Raw genomic sequence first — 20,177 nt, forward strand, 5'->3', positions numbered from 1 at the left:
GTAACCCTGTGCCATAGCGGTTTGTTGCATCTATCAACCCATTCATCTAAGTATTAAGGCCAGCATGCATTAGCTATCTTTCCTAATGCTCTCCCCCCACCTCCCGAGAGGCCCAGTGTGTGTTGTTCCCCTCCCTGTGTCCATGTATTCTCACTGTTCAGTTCCTGCTTATAAGTGAGAACATGCAGTGTTAGGTTTTCAGTTCCTGTGTTGGTTTGATGAGGATAATGGCTTTTAGCTCCATTCCTGTCTCTCCAAAGGACATAATCTCATTCCTTTTTATGACTGCATAGTATTCCATGGTGTACATGTACCACATAAGAAACCTTTTTTTAGCATCTTCTGTGGGAGGATGTCTGAAGAGACTGAATCAGATTTTTAAACATTTTTTAAATTTTATTTTAAAATTTTTATTTATTTAATTTTTTTGAGACTGGGTTATGAGACTGGCTGATTTTTGTGTTTTTGGTAGAGACAGGGTTTCACTCTGTTGCTCAGGTTGGTCTCGAACTCTGACCTCAAGTGATCCACCTACCTTGGCTTCCCAAAGTACTGGGATTATAGGCATGAGCCACCACACCCAGGTGAGACTGGAGCAGATTTTGCTTTGCATTGTTGTGAGGATCCTGGTAATATCCCATAATAGACTGCCTTCCTTTCTTCAAAAATGAAGGCTCGTGTTCTTCAAAGGAAAATCTCAAATTAAAAATCCTTTCCTGAACATTTCCTTCAGCTGTGTGGTTAAGCTAAATGGCACACCCAGGGTCCAGATCATCAACGTAGTCTGAGAGCCAGTGGTGAGGAGTGATTACAGGCCAGAGGAGTACTGGGACCTCTGCTCATTTGTTCCCAGTGACTTCATCACAGCTGCCCTTGGTTGTGCAACTGCTGTTGCTATGGCTGAAGTTTGAAAAGACTTAGCCTGAAGCTGCCTATATAGCCAATATCTTGGGGGAAATACAGCTTTCAATAAGTACGTTTAATGGGTATTTGTGAAGAATTAGCAGCTGTGAGGTTAAGGTTGGGTATGTTGATGATACTGGAGAAGGAGAAGTTTGCTTGAGAGTGGCAAAATGAAACAACATGAAACAATACACACACTCCCCCCTCCCATCAATGCACATACTCTTAACTACTTTGAACAATTGAAGGCTATGTCTATGATGCTGTAAATAACGAATATTGAAGAATGCTATTCTCATCTTAAAGTACCAGGTTTGGCCAGGTGCAGTGGCTCATGCCTGTAATCCTAGCACTTTGGGAGGCTAAGGTGGGCAGATCACTTGAGGTCAGGAGTTCAAGACCAGCCTGGCCAACATGGTGAAACTCCATCTCTACTAAAAATACAAAAATTAGCCGGGCATGGTGGCACATGCCTGTAGTCCCAGTTACTCAGGAGGCTGAGGCAGGAGAATCACTGGAACCTGGGAGGCGGAGTCTGCCAGTTACTCAGGAGGCTGAGGCAGGAGAATCGCTGGAACCTGGGAGGCGGAGTCTGCAGTGAGCCAAGATCGTGCCACTGCACTCCAGCCTGGGCAACAGAGTGAAACTCCATCTCAAAAAAATAAAATAAAATAAAATAAAAACTACCAGGTTCTTGCAGCTGCATATTGTAATGAAAAGGGATTGAGTTTGGATGAAGACAGACCAAGGTGTGATTCCCAGCTCATATTCCTAGCTACTTGACAATGGGAAAGTTACTTAACTTTGCTTTCTCATCTGTAAAATGACTAATAGTCATTTCTCACATTGTACAAAATGTCTGTCTTAAGGGATGTTGCAAAACAAAAGAAAACAAAACTGCTGTTCAGCCAGACTCTACGAGCTGTGAGTTCAACTCACCAAATCTTCACATCCTGCCCCCCAAAGTGGGCTAGTAAAGAAAAGGCTGAAGTCATGTCTCAGCATTTGAGCACATACTGAGTCATTACTCTAGAGAGTTCTAATCTTGGGGCTACTGATAATAAGGGGTCATGCAGAGAAGACAGTGAAGCCCTACTCTGCCCCCTGTAACCTGCCAGTCAGTCATTGATTATTCTTAAAGCACCGCCTCTGCCTGCTCTCAGGAAGTGAGATGACATATCACTTGCTTTTGTTTTCACACCTCTCCCCTGGGAACCTTTGCTCAAAGTTGTAAATTATGTGACGTCGTTAGTAACAGCAATTGATTCGCTCTGTTAAATCACTCCCTACCTACCTGTAGCCTGGTGAATACATTTTCATTCCTTTTTTGAAGATTTTACTTAAGCATATGAAGAAAGCTCCCATCTGTACAATGATGGAACCAAAAGGGACAGGGGCTGCTAACTTAATTAGAGCCAGGCAGGTATGCACATGAAATCAGGAAACAGTTTACTTTCCTCTTAACACTCTTTTCAGAAAGACAGCAATGGAAGCCTGATGATAAATGGTAATTGACACTTGGCATTGGTGTCAAGGAGGCAATAAGGGATGGTGGGGACTGTGGTGGACTGGAAAATCCATGCCTATCTAAAGGACAATCACTTCTCAATTCTATCTGATTGTTGCCACTCAGGAAGCCAGCTTTCATCATTGTAAGTGGACAAAACCCTTTAGTAACTTTCAATCATAAGATTGAAACAAAATGCATTGAAGTTTACTTAAGAAAAGCTTAAATGAGCAGTGACTCATGCTTGTAATTCCCGCACTATGGGAGGCCGAGGCAGGTAGATTACTTCAGGCCTGGAGTTCAAGATCAACCTGGCCAACATGGCAAAATCCCATCTTTATTAAAAGTACAAAAAAAAAAAAAAAAAAAAAAAAAAAAAGCAGGCATAGTGGTGCATGCCTGTCATCCCAGCTACTTGGGAGGCTGGGGCACGAGAGTTGCTTGAACCCGGGAGGCAGAGGTATAGTGAGCTGAGATTGTGCCATTGCACTCCAGCCTGGGCAACAGAGCAAGACACTGTCTCAAGGAAAAAAAAAAGAGAGAGAGAGAGAAAGAAACACTTAAATGATTAACAATATGTTACTATAAATTAAAGGGTTTTAGCGTAAATTTCCAACTCTTCATCATTAACATTGTTAAAGTTACTGCTTATTTAGCTTAGCAATAAAGAAAAGGAATCCCTACTTTAAAAAGATAAATAAATTCTGTGACATCTGTTATTTTTGGTATAACAATATAGGTAAAGTTAGGTTTTCTTTTTCTTTATGTTTTTGGTTTTTGCTTTTTTAGTTTGTTTGCCTTTTTTTCTGAGGTGGAGTCTCATTTTTTCACCCAGGCTAGAGTACAGTGGCGTGATCTTGGCTCATTGCCTCCGAGGTTCAGGTGATTCTCCTGCCTCAGCCTACCCAGTAGCTGGGATTACAGGCATGCACCACCACACCTGGCTAATTTTTGTATTTTTTTAGTAGAGACGGGGTTTCAACATCTTAGCCAGGCTGGTCTCAAACTCCTGACCTCAGGTGATCCGCCCATCTTGGCCACCCAAAGTGCTGGGATTACAGGCATGAACCACTGTGCCCCTTTACTGTGCCTGGCCAAAGGTTATGTTATTTGAGTAGCTGAGAAAGACACCTGTTTGGAGAGTAAATATTTGATAAACTGTGTGTGGATGGGGGAATGAGATCACTCCAGGGGGCAGACCTGAGCAATAGCTGGCCGCTGTTTGAAGATCCATCAGGTTTAGCTCAGTGGGCTAAGGAACTTAAGAGTGAGAAATGAAGTAAAAGAGAAAGAGGAGAGACACTCTGAAGAGTATGGGGAGGAAGAACAAAGTTGCTTTAAATGAAATTGTATCGTATGTTCTCTGGGTAGTGTGTGATGCAGACTTCTTCCCTTTCTCCCCATAAAATACAATAGCAATTCCTCTCTAATGGATTGTGGAGTCAGATCTGCCCTCAGATAAAGGACAGTGGGCTGAGTGTATGCTCAGAGCAGATGGGGAGACGGTGGGTGGAGGAAGAAAGCACAATTGTCTATGGCAAAAAAGCCTGCCACTTCTGTGTTAACTCAAAGCCCTAGGATATATTTGAGTCCAGAGATCTTATCTGGACTTATTTGCAGGTCTTATTTGATCCCTCTCTCTTAATTTTGTCCTAGCATGTAATTCAATCTACCAGTTTTTGCTGAAGACCTATTAGGTGCCTAACATTGTACATGTCATTATATAGAGGATTCAAGTAAAAACAGGACATGTTCCTTGCATTGATAATTTAAGAGTCAACCAGATAGTCACAATTTAGTCAACCAATCAGTCATAATTTAAGAGTCAACCAGATAAGTCACTCAGGAAGAAACTATCCTCAATGATAAATTTAAGAGTTTACAAGTTGAGCAGAAACAAGCCTTTCTTCCAAGGCACTTGGGATGAAGACGTTTCACCTCAGTTGCTAAGGAATTGAGTGGTGTTAATGACCCAGTAGCCAGCATACCACATCATCACCACTTCCAGGACTGTTGAAAAGACGTGGTGCTGCTGGAATGACTTTAGGAAGTGCATAAAAATTCAAGTCATGATCACTTGTGGTAATTAGAAGCCCTAGTTGCTTTTGGCAAGGTCACTAAACATTAGTTGGAGCTTCTGGTGGACCTCAGGTTTCCTAATTCTTTCCTTGTGTTTTGTCTGGGCTTCTGTCTAAAGGAGATGCTTGAGCTGAGAAGGTCCTGCCACTCACTGTCAGAGGCACTTCCCAGTCCCTATAGACTTGGGTCCCCTTAGTACCTCCAAATCACTAGTCTCTCAACAATCCTTATTAAGCATCTAACATGGGCAGGGCCCAGGGATAGATGTATGGCCCTTCCTTCACAGAGTCTAAGGCCTAATGGGAGAGGCAAACCATATGAATGTGATGAATTGTGCAACGGAAGATCTTAGAGACACGAAAAGTAGATTGGGGGCTCAGGAAAAGATTATTCAAAGAGACAACATCAAAGAGTCAATTAAGATTTCAGGTTCAAATGTGCAAAGTAATATATTCCCCAAACACCATGAACTGCATCTGTGTATGGAAGAAGTGGGATGGGAATGGATAATGCAAGAGGGTGTATTGCACTTGTGGACTATAATGCCACATCAGCACAAAGCCCTGTGAACCAGTCTGTCTCCATAAGCTACCAGAGTTGAGAATTGCACATTCTTCTCTTAAGAAGAAATTCTCCTGGGGAGAACATTACCCTTCAGGGGTGACTGGATGGCTCAGTTTATCACTTGTAAATTTAGCAGATCAAACTGGTTGAGAAGAGACTGGGCAGTCAGTTAATTGAGTGGACTGGTGGGATCAGCAGGGTCTGGATGTTTAGTTCACATTCAATAGTCACAAATTTAGCAGCTCATTAGAAGGAACCAAAGTAAAGAACTGCACAAGTCCTCTGGGAGGCCTTGAAATGCTTCCATGGGCGATGGAAGCCATTTAGAAGCATGGTGTTGCTGAGCCTTTTAAACACGTGATTGGCTAAAGAAGAAAGATGTTACTCTAGTCTGCATTTCTCTAGGGCAGGAAGAAGTGAAGAAGGAAGGAGCAGAACACTTCAGCCTTCGTCTCAGGAAGGGAGTCTGAGAAGCATGCTGCTTCTCTGAGCAGATTTCTATGGATAGAAAACTCTCCGTGTCTGTCACCTTCTGCTGAGGCTTTTTGCAAACAACAAATGAGATAGTATAGAAAACACTTAGCAAAAGGTCTGGTACCACATTAGTTTCCTATTGTTGCAGTAACAAATGATCACAAATCAAGAGGCTTAAAACAAGACAGCTTATTATCGGATAGTTCTAGAGGCCAGAAGTCTGAGTTGGGTCTCACTGGGCTAAAATCAAGGTATCAGCAGGGCTGCATTCCTTTCTGGAGACTCAGAGGAGGAGTCTGTTTCCTTGCCTTTGCCAGTTTCTAGAAGCTTCTCACATGCCTTGGCTCATGGCCCTTTCCTTTATCTTTAAAGCCAGAAACATTGCGCTGTGTCTTTGTCATGCTGCCATCCTTTCTTTCCTGCGTCCCTCTTTCATGCATAAGAACCCCTGGGATTACACTGGTCCCACCTGGAAAATCCAGGTGCGTCTCCCTATCTTGAGGTCAACTGATTAGCAGCCTTCATTGCATCTGCAGCCTTAGAGCTCCTTTGCCATGTAACCTGACACATCCACAGGTTCTGGGGATTAGGACATGGGCATTTGTGGGGGCATTACTCTGCCTGTGACTGGCACCGAATAAAAGTCAATAAATGGTTCTATTTATTACCAGTACTCCCAACTACCTTCTTTCTCTACTGTGAAGTTACCTATGCCCTTCAGTTTTTAGGGCATAGGTAACTTGCCTATGAAGGCAAGCTGAAGCCTCAGCTCTGGTAGAGTCTGACATGCTAGAGGGTGAGAATGAGAAAGGCAGTCTTTGATGGGCTTAGAGGAGTGGGGAGGTGGCCAGCCCTTACGTGGAAGGTTGTGTGTAGGTCTAGGAGGCACACGCAAGTAAATGGCTTGGGGTGCTCTAACCAGGATGGTGAGAAACTTGGAGAAAAGAAAACCCTGAGCAGAAACGTCATAGGCCTCAAAAGTTGGTAGATGGAGAAGGGATTCAGCTTCATTTTCTGTAAGTGTCATGATTAAGTGTGTGCACCTTGTTCAGGCCGTGCGGGGTTGCCATCCCAGTTCATCTACTTACTAACTGCCTGACTTGGAGCACATATCCTCTTCTCTCTGACCTCCAGTTTTTCATCTATAAAGAAGTGAAACCCTGTCTCTACTAAAAATACAAAAAGTTAGCTGGGCATGGTGGTGCACGCCTGTAGTCCCAGCTACTTGGGAGGCTGAGGTAGGAGAATCGCTTGAATTCAGGAGGCAGAGGTTGTGGTGAGCCGAAATCACACCACTGCACTCTAGCCTGGGCAACAGAGCAAGACTCTGTCTCAAAAAAAAAAAAAAATAGCAGCTATCTTGTGAGAGTGTTGTGGGGAGTCAATGAAATACGCATGTAAAGCGTCCAGTACATTGTCTGGTGGTAGCTGTTATTATTAATTAGCGCTACAAGGTAGAAAAATAACTGGGTAAAAGCTACAGGGAAACAGATATAGGCTCACCATAAAGGAAGGACTTCCTACTAGTCAAAGCTATCCAACGGTAGGATGATTAGAGTAGAAGTGATAAGCTGCCCTGTACTGCCCCTGTTCAGGCATTGACCAGACATCGGTATGTGGGTTGGCTGCAGCAGTGTCACCTGGGTGCTTTTGCAAAAGTTCAGAGGTCTAGTCCCCATCCAGACATGCTGAATTGGAATATTCAGGGATGGGGCTTGGACATCTGTTTCGTGTTCTGTTTTATTTATTTTTGTTTCATATACTGTTTTTTAAAGAGTAGTTTTAGTTTACAGCAAAATTGAGTGGAAAGTACAGAGAGTTCCCATATGCCCCTGCTCACATTCAGGTGCAGGCTCCCCCACTGTCAACATGCCCCACCAAAGTGGTACATTTATCACAACCGATGAACTTACATTGACACCTCGTTATCATACAGAGTGCTTAGTTTACGTTAGGGTTGGCTCTTGGTGTTGTACGTTACTTGGGTTTGGACAAATGTATGCTGATGTGTATTTACCATTATAGTAACATACAAAGTATTTTCATTGCCTTAAAAAAAGTCTTCTGTGCTTCACCTATTCATCACCATGCCCCTCTGTAGTTTTGCCTTTTCTAGAATGTCATATAGTTGGAATCATACAGTATGTAGCCTTTTCAGATTGGCTTCTTCCACTTAACACTATACATTTATTTTTCCTCCATGTCTTTTTGTGGATGGATAGTTCATTTCTTTTCAGTGCTGAATAATATTGCATTGTCTGCATGTACCATGGTTTATCCATTTGCCTACTGAAGTATATCTCAATTGCTTCCAAGTTTTGGGAATTATAAATAAAGCTGCTATAAATATCCATGTGCAGGTTTTTGTGTGGACATAAGCTTTGGAGATCTGTATTTTTAACAAGTGTTCCAGAAACAGATTTGAGGCCACTAGACCAGATAATCATTTGTCTAGAGACTGAGAGGGGACAGAAAGCCTCTCTAGTCCAGAAATTCTAGGGTTCCATGACTGTTGCGTGTAGCTCTTGGATCAAGCTCTGGTTTGGACTAGGTGTTAACTTTCTTCTCTCTGGAATACTCCCCATCCCCCGACAGGAAAATCACTCTTTTGGCCAAATGTTCAGTGCCAATGTCTATTGCCAGCATGAAATTGCCTAATATAAAGAGCAAGTTTTCTCAGGCTGGAGGGAGAGTGTGCTGACCAGTTCTTCCAAGTCCAGGACTGACAGGGTTCAAATTCTAGCTCTACCATCTGTTACCTTTGTGACATTGAGCAAGTAACTTAACCATTCAATGACTTTGTTTTTCCTTCAGTAAAGGTTGCTAATAATAGTACTCATCTCCTGAGGTTATTGTGAGAATTAAATAAGTTCATACACAAGAAGACTTAGAAAAATACCAAGTATGAAGTCAGTTTTGAGTAAATGTTAGCTGCTGTCATCATTATTGTCATTATCATTATTCGTATTACCAGTTACCAGACATTAGGGTCCCTCTGATGGGGGAGTCCTCCCTGGTGAAGGACCAGAGTTGGAGTGAACTCTTGAGGTTATTTTACAGCAGCAAGTGCTGGCTGAGTCAGCAGGAATAAGATGGTTCCTGTGTGCCCCGGTTGGCTGAAGGGAGGAGTCAGTTGAGCGGATGCCATTTTCTCACGATGGTACATCTGGGGCCATGACGCCAGCAGCATGGATTGTCCAAGGCAGACAATAAGGCCATAGCTTCCCAGAGCTCACTTTGCCTTTTCTCTCATTTAGCAGCACCTCCTGTCTCTATCTTCCCTCTCCATGTGCTAGAATGCAAATCACGTAAGTAGCTACCTAGTGCTTTGGTGTAGATGGTAGTTCTAATGTGTCCATTGCTCTGCAAACACTCCTAGAAAGGGTATACCCATAAAACACTGGACTCAAAGACAAAGGACAGCACAGGTTTAACTCTGTTGCTTCTAAGCTTCGTGAGCTTGAGCAAGTTTCAGAATCCTTCTGGAGCTTCAGTCTTTTCATTTCTAAGACAGAATAATCCCTCCTTCTCAGGGATGTCATTAACTCTTAATGAATGCAAAAATGCTTTTTGAACTACACAAATGGTATTATCACCTTATTTGTTAGAAAGTTAAACTGATGAAATGCTGGTTATTGTTTGTGATTAAAAGATGAACACAAGGAGAAGAAGCTGCTTGGGTTTCTGTTATGGAAGACAAGAAAGGAACTGTGTGAGAGTTCTTTGCTGTTATGGGCATGAAGGAGATGTTTACATGTTCCCAAAGTACAAGGTGCTTTTTGGGCAAAATTAGTACCTATTCTTTTGCTGGCAAATCCACCACTATGGGAATCAGCCATTTAGGACCAAAGATAGATACACTACATATATTGATTGCTAACACCATAATTTAGTTTGCCTCTTTTTCAACTTTTAACTCAAGTGTAACACTCAAACAAAAAAAGCACATAAATCTTACATGATAATAGTGATTAATTTTTGCAAACTAAACACACATGTGAAACAAGCATCTGGATTTAAAAGGAAAATAAAATTGCTAGCATTCAAGAGACCCTGTGGAGGTCTCAGAATTTCAAACACAGTTGACTTCAAGACTGATCCTGGCAATGACATGCAATTGGCAAAGTTTATATCATTTATGTTTTGACATCTCTTTTTGTTTTGCTTCTGGATATGGTTCTGGCCAGTACCTATATTAAGGGGTTCCTCCAGACAATTCTGTTTTAGGGATGGATTGAGAATCTCCTTTATACTAAGGTGTCAGTGAATGAGTTGCTTTTTCCATAGGTTTCTGGCTTAAATCTAGGTCCTTGGGTGGGATCCAAAGGGACAGTTCTTTCAAGGAGGAAATTTGGGTCTCTGGGAGCTAAAAGTGGGTGAATTTGAAGGTCTCCAGGGGACCTTAAACATCATCTCACAAAAGCATTTTGTGGCATTTCGAATGCCTGCCATGGTAAATCTTGCTATTTGCAAGGCCATGATAGTGACTTACCTTCTTGCTTGAGATTGATGCTACATTGTGTGGTTCGCTGCTCAGTCTAGAAAGGAGACAAAAGAGACAGACTGTACTGAAGAAAAGCAATTGTAAGGTGTGATCAAAAGACCCAGAAATTCTGACTAAGGTATACAGCACCTCACCTAGTTTCTGCCTAGTGCCCGAAGGTGCTGCAGCTAATTAAACCACCTCTTAGTCAGCATTCCAGTCACTCCTGTCTGGGAGACTGCTTGGAAAGGCTCAGTTTGGGAAGCTTCAGAGGCTAGAAGAAACTCCCAGGCCTGAGGGCCAAATCTGGAGCTCTTTTAATCTCAAGATCAGGGTTCCAGTGACGCTTGGAAGGAGAATGAGTACTCATGCTTTATGGCAGAAGGACCACATTTTGGAGGGTCCAGATTTAGAGATGTTGATGCTTGGTAGTTGGGTTCTAAGAGATCCTTCAAAGACCAGTGCATTTTCCCAGGTCCTCATCAGGTTCCACAAAGGCCTTGTTGGGTGAACCTAGAATGGTTTCTGGTTCCATTTTCCCTCAAGAGTGCTGGGAGCACTGAGGCCACCATACCTTCGTCAGGGCAGCTGGATCACAACCACCAGCAGAAAAGAACCAGCCCTGTTGTGGTGCTGACCTGCCCATTTCTGCTGTGCACTGGTTTCCCAATGCAGGTGTTCCCTGTTTCTTACAGGATGGAGCTTCCCCACTTGAAGCCATTTCTGATCTTCCTTCTCTCATTTCTTTCCTCTTCTCAGATTTGTTAGGCTTCTGGACCACCACCCCCTAGAACAGAGTATCACAAAGAACCTGTGACCAGAGCACATTTTTAACCTAATCATCCATTCATTCATTCCTTTATGCAGCACACACTAATTGAGTATCTACTATGTGCTAGGAGGGTGCAAGTCATGGTGGAGACAGAGTCAAATAAGACACAGTTTGTCCTCAAAAAGTTTATGTTCTAGTGGGGAAAACATACAAGTAAACTGTGAAAAATGCAAACTTAGGAATCATCAAAGGCTTCCTGAGGGAAGTCATGCCTGAGTTACTTGGAAGGAGTAAAAGTCAGTCTAAGAAGGCTGGGTTAGAGGGTGGATGGAGGATGTTTTAGCTAGTGGAGAGTTTGCTTCAAGGCAAGCTGCCTTATTCATCTGGAAAGGGGTCAAGTTGCCCCTGGCTCAAAACCCAGAGTGCACACCATGTGAATCCTCCTCAGCTTACTGAAGTTGTATGAAGTTTTCAAATGTGTTTTCATGTTGTTCCATGAACCAGAGGCGGGTAGCCATTACTTCAGAATTGACAGGCCTTTGGGGACTGGGCTGGCCAGTGTATTCCTGTGCCATAGCATAATCTTTATTTTTAGAAGAGGTTCCCAATTTGGGATGATCAAACACCCCACCCCAGTCTCTTACTGGGCCCTGGAGGCTCATTGTGCCTTGGTGTCTTATTTCTGTTTGGGGTGGTGAGTCTAGCTGGAAATGAGCAAATTTGTTGGGTCAAAGCTGGCTTAAGTCTCTGCCTAGGGAAGGATTTCACAGAAGTCAGAGGCCATATCCTTAAGGTTGTACTCCTGATGTTCTTTGAGAGGCTATCCAGTCGTTCCATTGTAGTGGGGGATGAGAGTGGGACCTTCCTAGGCTCCCACCCACTCTGAACCCTCTGGGACTTTCTGTCTATGAAAAGCACAAGCACGAATGTATTGGCAAGGATATTTACTAAAACTCAACCATAAGTAAACTCTCTTAATGGTCATTTTGCATCCTTTGAAGGATTTCAGACAAAGGATATTAAAATTGTGTATCTACTACATAGTCGATACTCTGTCGGTGCTTTCATAGATAGTATCTCACTGGAGCTCTATAATGACCCAATGAGTTGCATGGTTTGTCCAAAAGACTAAATGTCTTATCTCAGCCACCACCAGAAAAGGGACATTTTAACTGAGAATCAGTGGCCATGTAATTATGTAAATGCATTCCACCAAGTTGCCTTCTGGACGGTTACTAATCAGAGCTGGTATTTTAACATCTGTTTCCAAGTCAAACAAATACAATTTTTATTCATCCTTTGAAAACTTTGTCTTCTGCTACTTTGTCTTTGCAGCTTGTGTGAGGACACCTGAAGGCTCAACTGGCTGTATACCTGCCATTCACAGCATTAGCTGGCTTGGGCCACTGGGCCTAGGAAGTGATGTGGAAAAAACGACTCTTCTCCTTCAATTTCTTGTCTTATCTTTTCTGAGTGCCACCTCACCAGTTCCACGGAATTTGACTGTGCCTGGTGTAGGTGGTCTCTCAATGATTTAGTGGTGAGTTTGGCACTCGGCTGGTCCCAATGCCAGGTTACCTGTTTGACTGTGTTCCGAAGGCATTGACCTGCCCATCTTAGATATCTAGATTGAGAATGGGTGAAGGATGGATGAGGAATTAGGAGATGCTCATGTCTGAATTGTGTACTGAATTTGACCCCAAACTCAGCTTTATTGGCCCTAGAAAAACCTGCTTCTATAGCAGAAATAAGAAAGGTTAAAATAGACACAAAGACATAAAGAAACGGTTGTTGTTATGGTGGCTGTTGGTTTGTCTCTCATCTCTGCCTTTCCCTAGCTGTTTCTCTAGCTGTTGTGGTGCAGCTACTGGGTTGCCTCATGGTGAATGAAATGACTTGTCTTCATAGTCAGCTCTAAGCTTATTCCATCCTGGGTACCTAGAATGGAATCCACATCTTTGGAACTGAGTGCCATTACTATCCTTTCCCCCACCTGGACAATTAGAGAATCACAGAATTGTAGAATGTTAAAGAATTTCCAATTCAACTCTCTTATTTTATAGGTTAAGAGAATGGGACCTAAAAAATAAAAATGAGCCAAAATTGATACTTAAACCTTATTGATATCTTACATTAAGAATGTGTTTTTACCACTTCATAGCAGTTTACCCTACTGTCTATTGATCATGGAAGGTAATGTTACATCCATTTTATCCTCAGATTTTTCCTCTGACACACCCATTTAGCAGCAGCCCTGGAATTAGAACACAGACTTCCTGACTTCCAATGCTATCCTGGCCCAATCCCATCAAGGTTCAGGAGAGGTGAAAACTGTATTCTTTAGCCAGCCCCTCGGATGTACTGGATGAAGCTATAGTAAAGAGATTTGTGAAGTCTGGAGTGCCTCACCAGCAGAACCAGAAAGGCATTTTGTGATTTAGCAAATGTACACTCTGAAGACACAATGAACAGAAGAAGGGACTGAGGGAGACTTTGGTGGCTGTGACCCTTTAAGTTTCATTTGCGAGATCTATAACAACACAGTATCTGTCAGAGAGAGACTGACATTGTGGTTGGTAAGCATCCTTCACACAGTTAAGCTAGGTCTTTTAGGATCTAGGAAGGGTGGAGGGAGGGACTTGCAGGCTGTTGGAAATTCCAGGAAGTCTTAGAGTTTCAGGCCCTTTTACAGCAGGGGTGGCATTCTTCAGGGAGCTGGGGGAAACCCTGCATGTGGGACAATCAAAGCTGAAATCTCTGCCTCTGCTTCTTGGTGCTTAAGCTGACACCACTGGTATTTCCAGCATTCTTATTCAAATACACTAACTGTCTTAGGAGAGAGGCCCTGCAATGAACATTGTTTTATTCTTGATACTAGCGTGACCTAGTGTTGTCCATTAGGGCAATTTCTGGATGTCTTTGTCTCCCCAGTACCTCCCCAGACTCTAAAGCCTGGGGCCAGGGAGGGGAGGTTAGATGTCAGCAGTGGAAGTACAGATGGGTGAAGCCCATTGCAGACCTCACATCTTCCAGGAGAAACACACCAGTTGCTTTTAGGCTCCCTGGGGAATGTTCTGTTGCCACCTCATTGAATCAGTAAAGGTGGAAAAAAGAATTTGGTGCCAGCTAAGGTGACACTGAAGTGTGCAGCAGGAAATCTGAATCTAACATCACATCTAATGAGCCTATTATTAGAGGCTCTTGGCAAAGTAAAGGAAATCAAGTGCTAATGAAAAGCAGGTTCTGAGAATAGTTTAAAACTTAGCGTTAGCCCCATTACATGTTCCCTTCTGAGTCACAGAGGATGATTTGCACAATAAGCTGAGCTTGCCTTGAAGCAGGACTCACGTGGATTTGCATGAGAAAGAACTGGGCAGCGATTGCAAAATTAACAGCTGTTTAAATAATTCAATGGAGAGGCTAAGACTGAAGGAAATTATAGGCTCATTGTTAAAAGTTTTAAATTATCCCAACAGCTGTCCCATCACGTGGCCTTCCTTTGTTGGGCAGTGGAGGCCACTTGAGAGATCTGAGCTGGCACACTGAAACTTCCAACATTAAGGCATTGCATTGTTAATATTCCTCTATTCAGGAGACACTCAAGTAGAAACAGAGATGGTGGGCAGTGTCAGAGAGCATTAGCCTTGATGGATTTGATGGACCCAAACCCCGCCTGGGGTTTATTGCTTTGTTCTGTGCGCAGAGCCACAGGATGTAGGAAGGGAATATTCATAAGGGGGTAAGTGTGCACACTGGACATGACCTACTGTGTTTATACAGGGGACTTCCCAGACCAGGTTTAGCACTTTCTATTCATTGCCATGAGAGCAAACCCACTGGTTTGTTACGACCTTAGGCTTTCCACCTGTATCTAACTCACCTCTTCCTGGTAACCATTTTTCTTAGGGGGAGCTGGGATAGTCACTTAAACCTTCATCATATTCACAATGGTGATAGGGCGCAGCATTACTTATTACATATTCATTTGAATCCATGTAAAAATCAACATGTGGACCCCAGGGGGTACATCTGGGTAGGAGTTTTAGGATTTAGATAATAAGACAAATTTCCAAATTGTGTATGTTCCATTTATTTGCTAAGCTCTAGAAAAACTGCATAAAATACTTGAGAACACCCCTCATTTTTTCTAGGTTTCTATTCACATGTCCCTTCATCACAGATACCTTCCCTGGACACTGGATACAAAATTACACTGCATCCCCACATACTCTCCTCCTTCACCCTTGATATGGTTTGGCTGTGTTTCCACCCACATCTCATCTTGAATTGTAGTTCCAGTAATCCCCACATGTCATGGGAGGGACACAGTGGGATGTAATTTGATCATGGGAGCAGTTACCCTCATGCTGTTCTCGTGATGGTGAGTAAGTTCTCATGAGATCTGATGGTTTCATAAAGGGCTTTTCCCCCTTTTGCTTGGCATTTCTCCTCCTTGCTGCCGCCATGTGAAGAAGTCACGTTTGCTTCCTCTTCCACCATGATTAAGTTTCCTGAGGCTTCCCAAGCCATGCTGACCTGTGAGTCAATTAAACCTCTTTCCTTTGTAAATTACACAGTCTTGGATTTGTCTTTATCAGCAGAGTGAGAACAAACTAATACAAACCCCCTTCTGAGCACTTCTCATCACTTAAAATGTATTTATCTATGTATTTGTTCTCTCACTAAAGCGCACACTCCATGATATCAAAGGCTCGTTTTGTTTATTGTGATATTGTTAACATCTACAACAGTATGGGGCCTGTAATATAGGCCCACTAGAAATTTGTGGAATAAATGCTAGAATGGTCAGAATCTGGGTGAAATGGCATGCTGCCAGTCTGCCTGCAGAAGGGCCTTATTCCCAGGGGCAAGCAAGGAGCCCTTTTAGAGCTGCTTTTCAATTTTCAATTTCTCTTGGCAAACATTGATTAAGCATTCAGTACTAGGTGTTAAAAGATCACAATCTTGGCCTCCCGGGGCTCATAGACTGGTGGAGAATGTAAACATTTAAATTAAATCCATCCTTCAAGATCTAACTCAGGTCTCAGCCCCTTCTGGGACCCTTTCTTGAACATCCTTTCCTCTTCCCTGAACCTGGGTTAGACACTGTTCTTATGATTTCCCATAGACTCCTTTGCAAGTTTGCTCATGGCCTGTACATAAAGCAGACAATTACAGTACAATGTGCTTTGTGTTTCCTCTCTGAGTAAAGGCTCTTAAAGAGTAAGGATTGTACCATAGCCATTACTGAGTAGAGTGTCTGATTCACAGAGTGCACTCAATAAATACAAGTTATTTCTGTTATTGTCACTGTTACCAGGTGTGTTTGCAATTAGCATTTATATAGCTGTGTGTGTAAACACATTTTTTATAACTTATATCTTATTCTAAAGATATATAGGCTTAGAAGCAACTCTATATTATATAATATTCTGTCACGCTATATTCTGTGATAGTTCCCATGTCAGTCTCTCCTTGTGTTCTGGGAGATGTAGTGATTTGTTAGACTAATTAGAATAGTTAGAATTTTTACAAAGAGTTCTAGGGGGGCTCTCTGTGTTTCCAGCTGCAAACCGAGTCCCTGATTTACCTTAAAAATTATTTTCTATGTGCAAACATCAAGAACTCTTACAATTCTTCCATATCTGTTTAATTCAAAGAAGGCAACTCACAGGAATTCTCTCAATAAATATTTGTGGGTTTATAGCATTTTGATGCAGCCACTTTGAGTGGCTGTTTTAATTCAGGGCTTCGGGACCTTTTGTTACTGCCTAAAAAAAAAAAACCATTAAAGAGGAAGCAATTTTGTACAACAAAGAAATGTGTGGCACAGGCATCCAATCACATTGCTGGATTGGGTGTGTATGCTAACCTAATATTTGTGTGTTTTCACTTTGACATGGCTGTTTTGATGCCTGACACTTCCATTACATCATATGGATCCTGCCAGAAAGTTTGCTTTAAATACTTCCTAGTCTTACTTGAATACCAGCCATGTGCCTGCTTCTCATTTCAATGGCAGTAGAGATTCAAATGAAGCAGAAGGCAAGGAGATTAATGATCTCAAGGGGACTGGAGAGTTCTGCCAAGAACTGGCTATGGAAATACATTCACCGTTTCAGAGCACAAACTACCTCCATTCTTTGGTCAACATTTCCTGGTTTAGAGCTTCAGATGACTGGTTGGAGAAATGTTTGAAAATGGAAAAGGATCCCACTGCAAACATAGAAATATGGTCTATCCATGTTAAAAAGATCATTTTGATCATTTCCCCCTGCTGTGTTGTAAAATGAATTTTCTGTCTGTTTCACTTGGTGATGGGAGGAAATGGTATTTGTTGCTCACTGATCAGAAAGGCCCTCACCCGCCTGCTGTGAGCAGTCATACCCTACTTTCTTTTTCAGACAGTCTGAGTGGTCATTAGTACACACATATGTCAGGAAATCAGAATTTGCCTCAGAAATTAACTAGATGAGTAGAAAATTAGGCCATTAAGGGGAGACTAAGAAGCTTATATTTTGACTAACATTCTCATCTGATCATGCAATATTATTCCTAATTATAAAACATTTTGTTAGCAAGTATATTAAACAGCCTGTTATGAAAAAGCAAGTCATTGTATTTGGGTTCCAGGTCTTAACTCTGAGACTGGAAGCTAAGTTCTTGGTGTCTTTCTGGAATGGCAGGGCAAGTGGGTTAAGCCCCTAAACTAAAGGCCATCCCTGTCATGAAGTTGATGGGTGTTATGTGTCTCTTCTTTGTGTACACCGGTGAAAGGTACCATGCTAGCATAATTTAATTTTATGAAGTAGGCATCAGGCTTTTCTTTCTACACCCCACACAGCCAGCAAGAGATAAGAGTCAGGATTTGAAGCCAAGGCCTTCTGACTCCAAAACCTACACTATTCCCATTATAACCAGTTATTCCAAAACACTGGTCTGCAGCTTGGTGTTGGTTCCAAATGAAGGTTTCTCCAGTCTGTGACAAGAATGTCTGGATAAAGGCAATATCTCCTTGTCTTGTAAGCGCTGTCATCTGTTCAGAGACACCTCTTTTTCTAGGTATGAAAGGCTTGTTTTTGTTTTTCTTTTATCAAATGATGGTGATTGTAAATAGCAGCGAAAAAGATGTCCTAAGATGTCAAAGTGAAAAATTGGCCTCACTATGGCAATCCCCAAGCTTCCATCTGAAATCTTCTTTGCCTGGGAAATAACAAAGCTGAGGAAGAAATACACCCATTACCCCAGGAAGAGCTCCTTTGGGCAGACTCCCAAGATGGCTTAGGTTTACCTGGGGTTTACCAGAAAAGGGCTGGGCTGCATCCATTGCTGGAGGTGATTGAAATACTTCTTAAAGCCATGCTTCTTGGACTCTAAGTGGTATTAGCTCTTGGCCAGTTTAGCGGTCCTGATAATGAAGGTGACCTTTTAAAAACCACAATAGATTGAATTTTTTTTTTGACTAGGTAAACTATCTTTTCCATAAAAGAAGTAAACCTTGGATGATCAGCCTTTGTGATTTTTACATGTCCAGGATGGGGAAGACTCGAGCTTAGAGGCATTTTAATGTTGATGTAACTCAGTATGACTCTCCTGAAAAAGTCACCTTTTTGCTGTTGTGACAAGAACAAAATCAGGTTTCGGAGCCAGACTTACCTGGATTTGGATCTCTATTTCTTTTAGCCTTTGCAACCTTGGTCAAGACTCACGTAAAGGCTCTGTAACATGGTAACTTCCCTCCCCAAGTTATCATTGGGGGGCAACTCTTTGGAAGACGCTACCATTGCATGTGGTATTCCTTTCCTTTACTGTGAGGATCCACATCAGTTTTCAGTGTGTCCTGCTGTCCTGCTTATAGGTGACCCTGAGTCACTCTTACTTTTATTTTCCTGCAGGTGGTTCCAGTTTCCAACTGTGCCTGGAGAGGTTTCTACCAGTCAAGCCCCTGTAGCTGTATAGGGGAGGTTCCAGTCTCTCTAACTCTGCCTTCACTTCTGTTTCAGTGCCAACAATATGCCCAAGCAGGTGGAAGTGCGAATGCACGACAGTCACCTCGGCTCGGAGGAACCCAAGCACCGGCACCTGGGCCTGCGCCTGTGCAACAAGCTGGGAAAGAATCTCCTGCTCACCCTGACAGTGTTTGGTAGGTACCTGCACCACCCCAAACCCAGCCCCCTCTTCTCTGGGTGTCTCCAGGTTCTGTGGGGCAGCTGGTCTCAGCGGCCAGCCCTTCCACCAGAAGGGAAGCCACGTGGTTTGCCTAGGGCCCTTTCTGCCCAGGCTTCAGTGATATAATTTTCCTCCTCACCTCCTCTAGCCATTCATTCTCTTTTGGATTCTAGTAGTTCTCAAATTTTATGCAAATAAATATCTTGTGAGAGTGTTGGCATGCAGATTCCTATACTCATGGAGACTTTGCTTTGGACCATCTGAAATGAGGCCCTGCAATCTACATCTTAGCAAACCTTCTAGGTGATTCCAAAGCAGTGGTCCATGGACCACATTTAGAGAACCACCTGCATCAAGATAGGCACAGGTATTGCACAAAACCTCACTAAAATGGTTCCCAAGGTCTGAGCTTCTCCAGACACATCATTAATTTAGGTAATTTGGGCACATTAGCTAATGAGGTCAGTGTGGAAGATGTTTGTTTCAATGCCTTGATCTGCTCCAGCTCCATCTTGCAAGTCCTCCTCCTCTGCTTCAGGCCTCACCCAGATGATGGTTGTTCTAACACTGTTAACACAATCTTGATCTTAGGTTTTCCATGAGGGTTTATTGAAAATAGGGCGAGCTGCAGTTTCTTGTAATGACAACCACACCGTTTCCTTTCTCAATCCCTCCCTTGCTCTTCAGCTCTCACTTAGGTTACACAGAGAAGCAATGAAGAACTTGTCCTTCCCACCCACTCACCCCCACACACCTACCTGCACCCCTCCATTCCATGGCCTTTCCTTTGAGGCAGTTGTCTTGGTTGCCAGTGGTTCAGGGTCAGGACTGGGAGATTTCCATAGCTAAGTTTACTTAATGAGAAACCACAGGCATAGTTGGGTTTTCCAAAGGTTACCCACCATATAACCACATCTCATTCATCACAGGACTTGAAGAAGCTGGAGAGTATGATTTTCACCTGCAGAAGAAAAAAAAATCAGGCTTGCAGCCACATTGCTCCCTCCACATCCATGGAATTAACATCTTAGCCCACATTCCTGGGACTCCCTTCCTCCCTTAGGCCAGTGGTACTATGACCCAACTTGTGGTTTCTGCAAGGCTTATTCATGTTGGCCACCCATTTTCAGAGATCTAAAATTTTTCTTGTGGGATCTTTGAGTCTGTAAAGTAAAAGGTCCCTGCCAGCATCTCTGCCTAAATTGTTTCCTCCAAAATTATGTATC

At 42.8% G+C, this 20,177-nt stretch overlaps 1 protein-coding gene across 3 annotated transcripts in view; it reads left to right on the forward strand.

Annotated features, from left to right (window-relative positions):
* The window catches only part of SLC1A2 (solute carrier family 1 member 2), a 160,149-nt gene that overhangs the window by 78,586 nt on the left and 61,386 nt on the right, over positions 1–20,177 (forward strand). For all 3 annotated transcript variants that reach the window (XM_012452348.2, XM_012452349.2, XM_012452350.3), the window contains exon 2: positions 18,786–18,925. In XM_012452348.2, the coding sequence (XP_012307771.2) occupies positions 18,786–18,925 (140 nt within the window). The remainder of the gene's footprint in view (positions 1–18,785; positions 18,926–20,177) is intronic.

This window comes from Aotus nancymaae, unplaced genomic scaffold (genome assembly GCF_030222135.1).
Source record: "Aotus nancymaae isolate 86718 unplaced genomic scaffold, 86718_ANA_hifiasm-v0.15.2.pri h1tg000059l, whole genome shotgun sequence".
Taxonomy (NCBI): domain Eukaryota; kingdom Metazoa; phylum Chordata; class Mammalia; order Primates; family Aotidae; genus Aotus; species Aotus nancymaae.